The following is a 14,659-nucleotide window of genomic DNA, read 5'->3' as shown; positions in this document are numbered from 1 at the left end:
GCCTCCCGCCTGCAGGCGGCTCCAGTGCCTTGTCAAACTTCTTTCTTCCAAAGAACCCAGGACAGGAGCCTGGGGCCCTGAGTCCTTGTCCCTGGTCTGCCTATGGACCTGTGCAAGGTCCCCACCTCCATGAGCCCCTGCTCTCAGCTGCCCCACCCTCCCTGGGGGCTGCAGAGCTGCTGGCTAGGAGCACAGAGGTGAACTGTGGCAGATGTGGTCACCTGGTGAGGACAGTGGTCTCCAGTCCCTCTGCAAGTCCTCAGAGGCAGGGGCTGGGAGCCAGGGGGCCTGGGGCGATACCAGGTCAGGCAGGGACCCTGATGGGTCTCCAGGAGGCCTGGGTTCCAGTCCTGCAGCAGCTGCTGCGGTGAGATTGGGCCTCTCCTCACCCACCAGCAGGACGGGCCTGCTCCCTCCTGCCTTCCTCCCCAGGCTAGCGAGCACCCACGTGGAGACACCTGTGCGCCTCGTCTGAGAGGGTTCCAGGCGTGGCCCACGGGCACAGCCTCCGCTCCCGGGAGGCGGTTTCTCCTTGGCCAGCAGTCACGGTGGGCTTCCTGTAGGAGGCGGCAGGAGTTCCCGCAGTCAGCTGGGCCGAATCCAGGGGAGGGACCACCCACAGAAGACCTGGGTGAGCGTCTCTTGGGGTCGACTCCCAGGTGACTATTTGGACCCACCCAGGTCATGTGCTACGACTACGACAATGACGGCGGCCATGACTTCATTGGCGAGTTCCAGACGTCTGTGTCACAGATGTGCGCGGCTCGCGACGGCGTCCCGGTGAGATGGGAGCACGGGCAGGACCCCGAGACGCAGCAGGGGCCAGGGAAGGGGCTTGGAGTCAGGCACCTGGGGCTCGCCCTCCACCCGTCCGCGGTGCGACCTTGAACGAGACATTCAGTCCGCTGAGCCTCATTCTCCGTCTGTCCGTCCGTCCGTGGGGCGGAGGGTTTGGGTGGGGTGAAATGAGACGCCTCGCCCCGCCCCCGCGAGCACGGAGGCGCCGTCACCTGGCCGCCGCTGCCTGCGGCTGGGACGGTCCCCTCGGCCCTCTTGCTGCTTCTGGTGCAGCCGCAAGGGCCGCTCCCTGGGGAGCCAGCTGCCCCTCTAGCGAGACTGGAGGGGCCCTGGGGCGGGGGAGGGCCTGGCCTGAGCAGCCCCCCGCCCCTGGCGCAGCTGGAGCTGGAGTGCGTCAACCCCAAGAAGCAGAGGAAGAAGAAGGGCTACAGGAACTCAGGCGTCATCGTCCTGCGTTCCTGCAAGGTGAGCCGGCCACCGAGGGGCCGCCAGGGCTCAGGGTCTGCGACAGCGAGGCCTGGCTGCAGATCCCCCCGGTCACATCCTGGCGCTGTGACCTCCACTGAACCTCGGTCTCCTCCTCTGTAGAATGGGCACGTTGACAAGGTAGGGCGTGTGGTGGATTCGTCTCCTCTCGCCTTCCTGTGTGGAGGCCGAGGTGGGCCTGAGGTGACCTCCTGGGGCTGCTCCTAGCTGGGGGGCCCTAGGGAGCCCCCTGCGGTCTGGCTGGAGACTCACTCGGTGCACGTTGGGCATTTGAGGGCAGGGGATGTGGGACAAGCACACTGTCCCATGCCGCCTGGGTCCACTGTGGCCAGAAGGCAGTGATTCTTACAGCAGCAGTGGTCTGGGACATCTGATGGCCACGGGCAGGAGAGGAAGGCAGCCTGGGGCCCAGGGAGAGCCCAGACTCAGGCCTGAGGTTGAAGGCGGGTCTGGGCTGCTGTCTGTCAGCATGAATCCCAGGCAGCGGTTTCCTCATCTGGAGCCCAGCTCTGAGCCCAGGGTCACATGACCCCTCAATGACCCTGCAGCAGGAAAGGTCAAGCACAGTCTGGCCTTACCCCTGAAACCCTCGTCAGCCATGATACCCTCTTTTCCTGGTTTGGGCGCCTGCCTTACTCCTGTCTTCTGATCGGCCTTTCTCCCTCCCCTCTACATTCAAATTTCACTGAAAGACATGTATTTTGAAGAGAGTCTTGTAACACCACAGAACTGAAAGGCCAGTATTTGCCCAAGGAGGGGAAGATCATCAAAACAAACATGGTCTTTGGGTTGTTCTTATTGGTTTTTTTTTTTTTTTTTTTTTTAATTTTTGGTTTGTTTTTTGGGTGCTGGAAATTGAACTCAGGGTCGCTGAGCCACATCTCCGGCCCTTTCTATTTATTTTGAGGCTGGGTCTTGCTCAGTTGCTGAGGCTGGCCTCGAACTTGGGATCCTCCTGCCTCTGCCTCCTGTGTTGCTGGGATGGCAGGGTGCTGTGCACCGGCTAGAGGTGGCTTAGCCGCTGCATTAACTTGCTGAGCCCTGGTCTCAGTCTTTGTTAACAGGGGAGGTATCGAGGGTGGGAGGAGGTAAAGACTTGACAGCATGGATGGACACTTGCTATGTTGGGTAATTGGCAGTTATAATTGACGCTGGGCCCTGGGACTCTACCTGGGATCGTGTGTCTGGGTATCTGTGTGTCCCTGAGGGTCCCCACCCACAGAGAGAACCGGTGTTCGGAGGGCTTTGTTATCCAGAGATTTGGGGTCGGTTGTAGCCATATCAGGCCCATCTGCCCCCATCAAAGCTTCAGGACATAGAGCCACAACTCCCCCAGGCATGCATGGCCGAATCCAGGGGACCCACTGCCTCCCTGATTCCTCCAGATACACCGAGACTATTCGTTCCTGGACTACATCCTGGGCGGCTGCCAGCTCATGTTCACCGTAAGCTCCCCCCACTCCTCCCTCGCCCCACCGCAGGGATGTCCTTCCCTGTGAGCTTACTGCAGCATGAGGGACTTGGGATAAACTTCAGGAAGGACTTCCCTAGGGCAAGAGGTGAACTGACCCTGGTAGGGAGGACATAAGTGGTTTGTCCTGGTGAAGGGGCTGAGGTGGGGCTCAGCTCAGGTCAGGGCACAGCTGAGGGAAGAAAAGTCAGTCCCTCCCCGTCGGCCAGGCCTCCCGTCACCGGGCGCCCGCTCCCCTGCTGCCCTCCTGCCTGTCCACCCGCGCCAGCGCTCTCCCGAGGGGAACCCGCCCGCGTGCCCGTGCCTCCGCCTCCCCTCTGCGGCTTATCTTCTCCAGGGCACTTGCCCTCTCTGAAGTTATCTTGGGCATTTTGCCCTGGTCCCTATTTGTCCCGCCTGCCGGCGTGGGCATAGGGGACACGTGTCCCCTCCAGCCTCAGTATGTCACCGGCGCCTGGCGCAGAGCAGCTGCCGGGCCTGGGCGGAGCGTCCTGGCTCACACTCCTCAGCTGAGGCCCAGGGCGGGCACCTGCTGGGTACCAGGCCCTGCCCACCTCCCGCTGCCCCCGCTGTCCCTCAGCTCACGGGACACCGCAGCTGGAGGGCATCGCAGGACTGCTTGGAGCCCGTCACCAGCCCCGCGGACCCCAACCCTGCCAGCCTCCTCTGCTCTATCCCTGCAGAGAAGCTGGGCCTCCTCCCTGCCCTCCCGGATGGGCGGGTTCACTTGGCAAATGTCCACAGAGCTCCTCCTTCATGCCGGGCTCTTGGCTGTGCCCCTGCAGGGTCCCTCCAGGACGAAGGCCCCCTGGCCGCAGGGAGCTGAGCCTCCAGCATGCTGACGGCGCATGTGGTCACGGTCCTTCTCCCCACGGTGGCTGAGTGCCAAGGGGCCCTCTCCCAGCTTCGGCCTCCTGTTCCTTCCTGGCTGGGCAGGGGCACTCTTGCCCACCCTCCGCTGCCCCTCCAGGGGCTGGACTGGGGTCCCCTTGAGGCTGAGAGTGCAGCAAGAGCCCTGGTTCCTGTCCATCCCTCAGCCCCCAAGTTCCTATTGGGCCCCTGCCCTGGGCACAGTTCCCAGCCCTGGACAGGGTCCTGGACAGTCTGCACCCGGCCGAGTGCAGAGATGGCTACTGCACTGCCGGGCAGCCCCAGGCCTGGTCCCCTTGGTGAGCTGGGCCCAAGGCAGAGTGGCCTGGATTGGAGTGAAGTGTCTGGGAAGCTTTCAGTGTGCAGAGGCATATGGGTGGGACCTGGAAGGGAACGGCACAGGAGGAAAGGTGGCTCTGCTCTTCAGGAGGAAGAAGTCCCCTGAATGAAGGGCTGGACATGGGACTAGATGAATGTGCAGGAAGAGTCTGGGGTGATAGGTTAGCCTGTCTGGGCAGTGGACTTGGGCAATAGGGAGCCACAGGTGGCGTTAGAGCAGAGGAGTGGTGCAATCCCCCAGTTTCTGGGTTTCAGACCGTTTCACAGGGGAGGAGGGCTGGAAGATGAGTGACTGTCCATGTCCCACCAGCCTCTCCTACTCCCTGGGGTGGGAAAGGGAGCTGGGGTCTGAGGCCACACTAGTAGCCTCTCTTCCAACTCTGCAGGTTGGAATAGACTTCACAGCCTCCAACGGGAATCCCCTGGACCCTTCTTCTTTGCACTATATCAACCCCACGGGCACCAACGAATACCTGTCGGCCATCTGGGCAGTGGGGCAGATCATCCAGGATTACGACAGGTAAGCTTGGAGAGGGACTCTGAAGGCCAGCTGGGCTTCCAGCCAACCTGGGAAGCTCAGCTCGCCAAAGCTGGCAGGGACCCAGAGATCTGCAGAGCCAGCAATGTCCAGCACGCAGCACAAGTGGTTACGGCCATTTCTTCACCTGGGGCAGACATTGCTAACCGATGACCAATTGCATACTCTTACTGCAAACTGGGGTCCTCCGGCACAGCACACCCGCGGCCAGTCGGGAAACCAGCTGGAACGCATGAGGAACTTGTTCCCTCTGCTGGAGCCTCTCCTTTTGGGTCTGAGGAAACAGCAGCCTAGGTAGGAGCTGAGGATTTGTCTGGATCCACACAGATCAGAGGGCTGGACCCAGAGGTTCCCGTTCTGGGCCTGGCACCTGCTGGCCTATGGGCTCGTTCCTGCTGGGACCTTGCATGGAGCAGCTGGCACGTGGACCCTCTTCCCACGATCATGCTTCCTGGGGACCTTTGGGTCCCCAAGTGGAAAGTCATTGAAGGAAAGTTGGGTAGAGGGTTTGAGAGGAGGTGCAGAGGACAGCACTGAGGGCGGCGGAAGGACAGCGGCTCCGCCTGCCCACAACAGGAGCTGGCCTCATTGTCACCGATGGTACCGACTAGGAGCTCCAAGTCAGGAGTGGAGTGGCCAGGAGGCTGGCTTCCTGGGAGCAGAGGAAGGAGCAGGGGCCATAGGCTCAGGAATCCTGAGGCCCTCAGGCTCCTAGAGAGAGCACCCAACGACCCGGGGTCCAGGGCCTGAGAGGCACCTGCGATTCCAGGCCACATTAAGAGAAGTACAGCCTGCAGAGCAAGGGAGGTGGATGTCCCCATCTGCATGGTCCAGTGGAGCGCCTGGCATCCGGGACCACTCAGCCCTTCCTGAGCTGTCTCAGGGCATTCAGACGGCAAGGCCCTGTGAGCTCTGGACACCAAGTTGAGCCTTTGCCTCCTGCCTCCTCACTGTCCCCGCTTCTGTCCCTGCCCTGGCTCCACAAGGCAGCTGGAGGATCCTAATATGTCGAATGAGTGAACCAATGAGACACATCCCTGCCTGCGGGGAGTTCCAGAAAAGGAAGACAGAGGGGTCACTGGAATTCTGAGAGTCCAGTTCACCATGGGAGGCAGGAGCTCTGGGAGCGCAAAAGAGAGGCATTATGAGAGTCAGGGAAGCCCACAGAGGGGCCATTGTAACTGGGCCTTGAAGGATGAGTAGGAGTTTGCGGGGGGAGGTAGATTGGGGAAAGGTGTTTCAGGCCGGGGTGCGGCAAACTGACGCTGGGAGCTGAAGGACTCTGTCTCTCTGAGGAACTGCGAGTGACCAGTGGCCAGGGCTGGGGGAGTGAGGGCCAGGCAGGTGGCCAAAGGCCTGGAATGGCAAACCGCGGTTCTGGTTTGGGGAATGTCTTCCCCAGCCTTGAGCAGGTCGAGACTGGAGCTGGCCTGTTCTGCTTCCGGCCTGGCTTAGGCTCTGTGGCTGGCGGGGGTCTTGGTTTGAGGAGGGCAGGTGGGCCGGAGGCGCAGTTGATTGGCGTGTCTGCCACAGGTGTGGCGAGGCGGGACTGGCTGGGGCTGGTCGTTGGCCCTCCAGCGGAGCTCTTCCTGAGTGACCAGCTCTGTCCCTCCAGCCCTGGAGAAGTGAGGGCAGAGCGGCACCCTGGGTGGGGGGCGGGCGGGCGGAGCTGCCGTCCTTCCCGCTGTCCTCAGTGCTGTCCTCTGCTCTCTCTGATTAGTGACAAGATGTTTCCAGCTCTGGGATTTGGAGCCCAGTTGCCCCCAGACTGGAAGGTGAGTGGAGCCGGCTTCGTGTCCTCTTGGCTGAGGTGGGACAGTGGGCCTCTCTGGGGTCTGCTGGGGAAGCCCTGGCCACCACCCCAGGCCACACGACTTTCTCAGGCTGTGACGCGGGCAGCACATGTGGCCTCCGCTTCCCAAAGCCCTCGTCCAGCAGGGGAACGGGTGGCCGGGTTTAACAAACAGGAGCTCGGAGGCCCCGTGACGCTGGCATCTCACGTACAGGACATTGTTTTTGTAAGTGTGAGCGTGTGCCGAATGTTGCCTGGGACCCACTTACACCAGAACACCACCCGGTCATCGAAACCCAGAGGTGGCCGGGCTCCCACATTCCATCTGGCAACCCTGACCACAGGCAGCGTCCTGGGTGCTGAGACAGGGGCAGCACGGGCCGGGGGCGCCCAGAGGAGAGCCCCGAGCCAGCCTGGGGCGTGGGGAAGGCACCCTGGAGGAGGCAGAGGGGCTGGGGGTGGGTGCTGGGCAGGGGCAGAGAAGGCCCTGGGGGGACAGGGCCCAGAGGCTGAGGGCAGGAGTGGGTGACGGGGCCTCTGCTGGAGACGCCCTGGGTGAGAGGGGGGTTGGGCCACCTGGGAACACGGTCAGGTTGTCCGCTCAGGGATGGGGCGCGGTGGAGAGAAGGGCCATGGCAGGGAGACAGGCGAGCTGCTGAGTGACCCTGGGCTGCAGGCCCAGGAAGCCACCAGGTTGCCAACTGGGTACTGGGTGAGCTGGTGATGCCCACGGAGATGGTGAGGTGCAGACCCTGGGGAAGGAGGGGCTCGGTGAGGAGGGCGGAGGTCGAGCCACCCGGGCCAGGACCCCCGACGCTGGGTCTGAATGAGGAGCAGCAGCCAGGGCAGCAGAGGAAGCAGGGCTGAGCCGGGAAGGAGAGAGGGGCAGCGAGGAAGCCACAGGGAGCAAACAGGAAGCGGGAGCGTGGTGCCAGGCACGGTGGCACACGCCTGTCATCCCAGCTGCTCGGGAGGCTGAGGCAGGAGGACCACGGGTTCAAGGCCAGTAGAGAGAACCTGTCTCGAAATAAAACAGAGGACCAGCTCCCTGGGAGAGCGCCTCTGTGTTCATTCTAGTACGGGAAGAAAAAGAGAAAAAGAAAAGGCGTTTGTTGGCCCTGAGAATGTTCTGGACACAGCCCCAGCTGCTTTGTCAGCTTCATTTAATTCTGAGCAAAAGCCGACGGGACAGGCCCGCCTGTCACACCCCATCTGATCAGAGAGGAGGCAGTGGTCAGCCGAGCTGAGGCTACCTGCAGGCCGGGTGAGGGACGCCGCTTCCATGACCACAGAGCGCCGCCGTGAGGGGGGAGACACCTGGCAGGGGAGGGGTGCCAACGCTGTGGGTGCAGCTGCTGGCCGAGGAGAGAGAGGTAGCCAGTGTGTCCAGGTGCTGGAAGGAGCCAGGAGAGGGGTGCAGGTGAACAGGGGTCCCTGGGGTGGGGGCAGGGCAAGGGTGTTTGGTGGCCCAGAGTGCAAAGCCAGTGGGGAGGGCTCCCCAGCGAGACGTCGTCCACTTCACAGGTGGACACCCAGCACTCAGAGCCTCAAGTGACTTTGCCCAAGGTCACCTTCACCACATGGGCCTGGGTCCCAAGGGGGCAGATGGACCTGTCCTGGATCATTCTCAGAACCTGTGGTCTCCTGGAGGGGCAGCCCGTGGGGCTGGGCTCAGAGGGCTCCAGCGTCCCTGCACCTGTCTGTCGGTGCCCCCTCTTGTCCGCCCTGGGGTGCCTTGTCCTGTTTCCAGAATGAGCTTCTGCTTCCTATCCTCTGTGGTCCTCAAGGACAGTTTTTACCCAGACCCTCAGGGAGTGGCTGAGGGGCCAGGGCAGGACAGGTGGCTGTCCCGGCCCCACCCCCTGTGCGGTGGGACCCCTGGGACCCACAGATGCTGCGGGGGTGGGGGGCAGGGCAGGCTGGTGCAGCCAGGCCCAGCACGAGCCTGTTGCTAGGACACCAGCCGGCTTTCAGAGAACTCGGCTGAAGGAGATGTTTTCTTGAGCAAAAGCCTTCTTGGAAATGTCACAGTGTGACTCTAGGGAGGCTGGGGCTTAGCCAGGCCAAGTGCTGGGCAGTAGCAAGAGAAACACTGGAATGGGACTAGGGAAGGGCAGATCCGCCTCCCCCTGGCTGCCAGGTCCTGGCCCGTGGCCCCTCGCTGGCTCTCTTTCCATACTTACCTTGTGCCTGCCACATGAACCTTCCTTCCTACCCCAGGGCCTTTGCACATGGCCTTAGCTCACCTGGATTCCCCTGCTGCTTCTGAGTTTGGAGCTCCTGGCGCCTGGGAGCCCCTGCTTGACGGCTCTCCCCTCAGCACCCTGTGTTCTACCATGATGTCCCAGGGGGCGGGAGGCACTTGGTTTCCTCTTTCTGTGTCCCAGCCCTGGCATTCAGTAAGCATGCAGTACTTGCACAGAGTGGATCTGGACTTGACCTAGTGGCCCAAGCAAACACAGGAGTTGGCTACGGAGTGTGAGAGGTCAGCCTTTGATGGTCCACCTAGGCTGGGGGTACCGGGGCTGGCGGCAGAGACACCAGACCAGTCCCTCGGTGTCCCCACCTCCTCCAGCCCCGTCCCGCTACCTGATCCCCAGGGGTGCCTCGGCCGTTCCCAGTTGGCTAACTGGCAGGAGCCCAAGCTGGTCACTTACTGCTAAGATAGGGAAAACCTTCAAGTGGCACTCCCCTTATGTCACGCACAGTGGCAGTGGTAACGAAGGGGCATTCCAGTGTGCCCCCTGCCCCCAGGGTCACCGCTGTCCTACTGGGGCTCTGTCTCTGCAGTGTGCAGTGCACAGGAGCCTGCGCCTCAGAAGAGGTTGGGTGACGTGCAAGGTCTCAGCTGTCCCACATGGAGGGAGGGTGGAGAGCCAGACCCGGCCGTGGAGGCGGAGGCTGATGTGAGGCTGGTGGGTCAGCAGCCTCCACTGGGGCCTGGAGGAGCCTGGGCAGGGGACAGGCCTGCTCAGCACGCTCTGCCTTGCAGGTCTCCCACGAGTTCGCCATCAACTTCAATCCCACCAACCCCTTCTGCTCAGGTGAGTGTGAACCCCACCTGCACTGCCTCAGCATTGCCCCGCTGGCCGTCCCCGAGACCGAGGGAGGCAGCAGGGTGCGGGTTTCCATCCCTTTCTTGTACCCCTTCCCCGTCACATTTGCTCGGGATGACAGGTCGGGAAGAACTAGAGTTTGGAGCCAGGTAGTCAGGGGTGCAAGGCCGGCTGCTGCCCTTTCCTGCTGGGGTGCCTTGAGGAGGTCGCTGTACCTCTCTGGGCTTTTCCTGCTTACCCTGCTTAGTTCTTTTCCCTGGGTGGTGGGGTGAGACGTTACGGGAAGCAGTGGGCAGGGAGCCTGCGTGGAGCGGGAGGAGTGAGGGGTCCGCCAACCTCTGCTCTCCCTCCTGCCCCGGCTGGGAGGGCCCGGCCTGCTCTCCAGGCCTTCGGGACAAACTGGAGCCGAGGGCTGAGGGTGGCCTGGTGGAGACAGGCCGGCAGGGGTTGGTCAGCGAGGGCAGTGCCTGCACTCGCCCACCCCAGGCCTGCAAGGATTTCTAAGCCTCCAGGGACAGCTCCGGGGTCTATCAGGAAGAGAAGGACCCAGGAGGCAGGGGTGGTCCTTACCATCATGAGGGCTGGCCTAGGATTCGGTGTGGGCAGAGCATCTACCCTCCCTCGATGTCCCTGAACCCAGTCCCAGAAGGGCAACCCAGCTTGTCACCAACGCCGTGTCTTAGAAGCCATGGGCGTCCGTTGGCCAGAGATGTGGCTCTGCGCTCCTCCCGGGGCCCGTCCGGTTTCGGGTAGGATTCAGAGACATTTTGTGCAAGTTCAGGTTGGTCCAAGGCCTCCTAATGGCAGCTATTGACAGAGCACCTACTGTGTGCAGGGGCTGTGCGGCCTCCCCATTCCCCTACCCTGTGCAGATGCCCAACGATGTCCAGCATGGACCTCCAGGTGACCATGCCTTCCGGGAGGAGCCTGCTGGACGCCCCCCGCCCCCCCGCCCGAGAGCACAGATCATCAGCCCCAGGAACAGGCAAGGGGACAGGCCCAGGCCCCCAGCCAAGAGGTAGCAGATTCAAACGTGGCCTGACCCTGTCCTTTCTCAGGATTCTTGCTCCGTGCCCGCTGGCCCTGACCTCAGCCGGCCCACACTGGCCCCACAGGGCATTTTAGGTAGGACAGCGCGGGCTCGGGAGCGTCGGGCGCTGACCCCGCCCCTTTCTGAAGCAGGCGTGGATGGCATCGCGCAGGCGTACTCGGCCTGCCTGCCCCACATCCGCTTCTACGGCCCCACCAATTTCTCCCCCATCGTCAACCACGTGGCCAGGTTTGCAGCACAGGCCACGCAGCAGCGGACGGCCACGGTAAGTAGGCAGCCCCCGCGAGTGCATGTCAGGCTGGGGCGGGCGCTGGCCGGGGGCCCACTGGACGCCGGGCAGACCAGGCAGGGGTGGCGCCTCCTCCCGCCCCGGCCCCTCTGGATGGGTCCCACCTTCAGCTCTGAATCCAAGGTGAGCGTGGCCTCTCAGAAAGCCGTCGCCCTTTGCTAAGCAGGAGTCGGCCGCGGCCAGGGGTGAGGCCTCCCCCGTAGGGGCTTGTTACTCCCGGGACAAACAGTGACTAGGAGACTGGTCCGAAGGCCCAGCAGCCGACCTTCTGACCTCCTGGGTGCACGCAGAGCAGCCCCTGCCCGTCTCTGGTGGCCTGCAGAACCCCACGCTGCTCCTGGCAGAGCCTCGATGTCTGGCCTGAAGTGGGCACGGCCGCCAGCGGTGTGGCACCTGGGATGTGTGGCAGATGCTGCCCTCGGCGTCTGCATATCTGTCCCCCCAGGCTCGGACTCCAGGCTGACGCCCAGGCCTGCAGAGTCCAGGAGACCATCTTGGCAGGGCCTGTTGCTAGTGCTGGCATTGCCCAGGGTCACCCTGCCTGGCCTGATGGACCCCAGGTTTGGAGGGGACCTGGGGCCCCAGGGAAGGCCAGAAGCAGCTGCTGCGGGCCCCCTGGAGAAAAGTGTTTGGTCTTTCCTTTGACCAAAGGACTGGAGGTCCAAGTACCTGGACCTGGTCCCCCGGCATTTCAACTCCTTTTTGGTGTTGCCGGCCTCCTCTGGACTCCCTTCACCTTGGCAAACTCTGTCACCCACCCTGGCTGTGTGACCTCAGATGACCTCTACTCCTATCTGGGCTGGAAGAGTGGGGCCAGGGGCCTCTACCTGTCCCTCCCACTCAGGCCCAGAGTGGACACAGCCTTCACCGCCTTCTGCCTCAGGTTCTCCCTGGTCACAGGGTGCACCAAAGGAGAGCTCGTGACCGGGGCGGCAGCTCTAGCCCTGGGAACTCGAGTGTTCTTACCGTACCACAGGCCCTGCCCTGTAGAGGCTTTGCGAGGACTCTTGGGCAAATCTGGGGACACCTCTCGGGCTAGCTTTCGGGATGCCATGCAGAATCGAGCCCACAGCTAAAGGAAGTAGTTTGTGGGTTGTCTGGTGCTTTGGTTCAGCCGTTTCTGTTTGAGGGACTCTTGGGTGCGGCTTCGCCCTCCCTGTCCCCAGACCCACGCGCACATGCGCTTGCCCACGCAGAGGAGGCAGGCAGGTGGGGCGGCGTCTCCAGGCAGGTCACGCACCCATTCACTCCCGTCTTACCCAGTGCTTCTGTGCAGCACTAGGAGACCATGAGCCACGTCTGCAGGAGAGCCAGGGCCCAGACTGGGAGGAGCGGGGTGATGCGGTGCCACCTCGCCTGTGGTGACACTGGTACAGGACCAGGAAGGCAGCAGCTAACCCAGACAGAGGGCTGGGCACACCTTAGAACAGCGTCATCCAAGTGAGACTTGGGGAGTGCTGGAGAGTCGGCCTCCTGGGGACCTGTGCGCTCGGAGTGTCCCAAGCAGAGGCCCGGGCCTGGTCCGTGGCTGTAACTGAAGGAACGGGTGGTGCGGGAGGCTGCGTGGCTGGTGAGGTGTGAGGAGGGCCCGCCAGCTCAGGGCCTCGGGAGCCCCGGAGGGTTTTAAGCAGGTTTGGGTGGGCTGGGGAAGGGGCAGCGGGTCTCCTAGCGTGACTCCACATCCTTCCCCTGCTGCTAAGACCTGGGCCTCGTTGTTCATGGCCCGTTCCCATTTGGCGGCCTGGCATCTAGTGTCCCAGTGGAGCAGGGGCCAGGAAGAGCCAGCACCCTGGGAACTCCCCCACTCCCCTCCCCAGGGCCCCGGCTGCCGGCTGCTCAGAAGTCAGCGAGGGAGCGAGCACAGGTCTCACCAGACCCTACCTGGGACTGCCGGGGCCGAGGTTTGATTTTTTATAAATCAAATCAATCACATGTTAAGTGCATTAGGGGAAACGGCCCTTTCGAGCCCTAGAACCCTGAAGATCCCCCAGGAAAAAGGGAGAGATACTCCATCCTTGAAATGTGCTGGGTTTGGCGATAGGGCCGGGCAGTGAGTGGCTGTCTCTGGGACCAAGACAAAGCGCCAGGTCAGTGAGGTGCAGGGAGAGCCTGCAGGGCTGCCCAGAGAAGCACCCAGCATGTGGGGAGGAGTGTGCAGAGGACCCCGCCCGCCCGGGGCCCCAGGTGGGTCTGGAGCTGTGTCCGAGTAGCGCAGAGGGAACTGACCTAGAAGGGCGCAGAGGTGACTGACTGAGGCAGTGGGGTGGCCCTGGGGAACAGCAGCACCCCTCCCACCCTCCTGCTGGGCTCCACCCACCCGTCTCGCCGGTCCACAGCGCCTCCCCGCTTCCCGTCCATCCATCCTGGGGTAGGGCTGTGAGCTCCTGCGACTGTAATGGATCTTCAGGCTCCAGGACAGCCCTGGCCCTGTCTGGACTGGGTGAGAAATCAGGACCCACTGGCTGCACTTCACCTCCAAAGCCAGCCCAGGCTGCCAACCCAGGCCCAGACATACTGGCTGGGCACCGGGCGCAGGTGCTGTGGGGGTTGGCACGCAGGGGCGAGGGTGACACCCAGGACCGGGCTCTGGGCCCTGCTCCCTGCTGGGCGAGAGGGAAGTGTCTGCCTGCCACCCTACAGTGGCAGACCACCGGTGCCAGCAGGCAGTAGAGGGGGACATCTGGAGTCAGCCAGCTTTGGATGTGAACCTGGACGGTGCCAGTTCCTAGTCATGGGGCCTTAACAAGTCACTACCCTCCCGAGCTGGACCTCGCGTCCCTGAAACAGGACTCACAGTGTGAGGGTGACAGGGAGTGTCTGCCATGCTGCCACTGTGCCTTCAGGGACTCCCCAGTCCCTCGCTTGGTCCCCTGGCCTTGCAGGCCCCCAGGCCCTGTCTGCGCTCACCTCCCTGGGAGCAAGGCTGCAGGACTGAGGGAGGCCAGGCCTCCCAGAGGCACGGTCCTTACTGAAATGGGAGCGAGCGCCTCACGGGCCACCAGGGGTGGGCAGGTGTCCCAGCTGGGAGCAGCTGGGAGGCAGGTTCCACCCACTGACCACTGACCAGCTGATCAGACCAAGGGCAGCCTTCTTTTCTTCTCTTCTTGCCAAGCCTCTTGGTGCCCTCCCTCCTGCCAACCTAGGTACCCCAGAAATATCGCCCTGAGTTACTTCTGGTGGGATTAAAGTGAGGTCAAGGGTCGCCTAGAGGAAGGGACTCTGGGACAATGGCGAGCTTGGGGAGATAGGGTCTGGATGGGTTCACATCACCTCCCCAAAGCCAGGGGTGAGGGGCTGGCAGCAGCAGCCCTCCACTGCGGGATTCAGGCTGCCATCTCCATGGCAACAGGTATCCCCAGCCAAGGGATTGTTCTCTTAAAGGCACAGCGCTAGAGCTGGACTACAGCTGCGTGGAGTGGGGTGCGGGGTGAGAATGGTGGTCCCCGACTCCATCGCTCAGCCCACTCCTCCCTCCACAGTTTGCCCTTGGGAGACAGGAAGGGGAACAGAGCACCCTAGGGGGCTGAGCACAGAGAACAGACAGCTTTGCCGGATGAGAAGGTGGCCCAGTGCTAACCTGGGGTCACTTCTGCCCTCCTTGGCTCTGTCACCTTGACTAGTATGGGCCCCAGTTTCTTTTCCTGCAATCAAAAGAAACTAGAAGGTGGAGCCTCCATCTAAGAACTTGAGGCCCCTAAGAGCTTACCTGCTTGCTTTATGGGCAGGGAAAACAGTTCCCTTGAAAAGGGCAGAGGGTGCTAGGGACAGAGCTGGGCTGAAAAGTAGGTGCTGGCCAGTGTGGAATCCGGGGCCCATTTGCGGGATCATCTCTTGAGGCTTCCTGAACATCACCCGCCCCACCGTCCAGCTAGTGCTTCCGTCTTGAATCACCCACACCCACACTCATTATTCGGGTTTTTTTAACTGAGATACATGGTAGAGAAACATTGTATCTCACTGTATGGGAAA

The 14,659-nt window shown here is 62.4% G+C and overlaps 1 protein-coding gene across 3 annotated transcripts in view; it reads left to right on the top strand.

Moving 5' to 3' along the window:
- The window catches only part of Cpne2 (copine 2), a 38,144-nt gene that overhangs the window by 20,823 nt on the left and 2,662 nt on the right, over positions 1-14,659 (top strand). For all 3 annotated transcript variants that reach the window (XM_047528431.1, XM_047528433.1, XM_047528432.1), the window contains exons 8-14: positions 682-780; positions 1,177-1,263; positions 2,670-2,729; positions 4,351-4,484; positions 6,223-6,277; positions 9,287-9,338; positions 10,533-10,666. In XM_047528431.1, coding sequence (XP_047384387.1) covers positions 682-780; positions 1,177-1,263; positions 2,670-2,729; positions 4,351-4,484; positions 6,223-6,277; positions 9,287-9,338; positions 10,533-10,666 — 621 coding nt within the window. The remainder of the gene's footprint in view (positions 1-681; positions 781-1,176; positions 1,264-2,669; positions 2,730-4,350; positions 4,485-6,222; positions 6,278-9,286; positions 9,339-10,532; positions 10,667-14,659) is intronic.

Source organism: Sciurus carolinensis, chromosome 16 (assembly GCF_902686445.1).
Source record: "Sciurus carolinensis chromosome 16, mSciCar1.2, whole genome shotgun sequence".
Taxonomy (NCBI): Eukaryota; Metazoa; Chordata; class Mammalia; order Rodentia; family Sciuridae; genus Sciurus; species Sciurus carolinensis.
The sequence above is the reverse complement of the archived record's forward strand: the minus strand, read 5'-3'. Positions and strand labels throughout refer to the sequence as shown.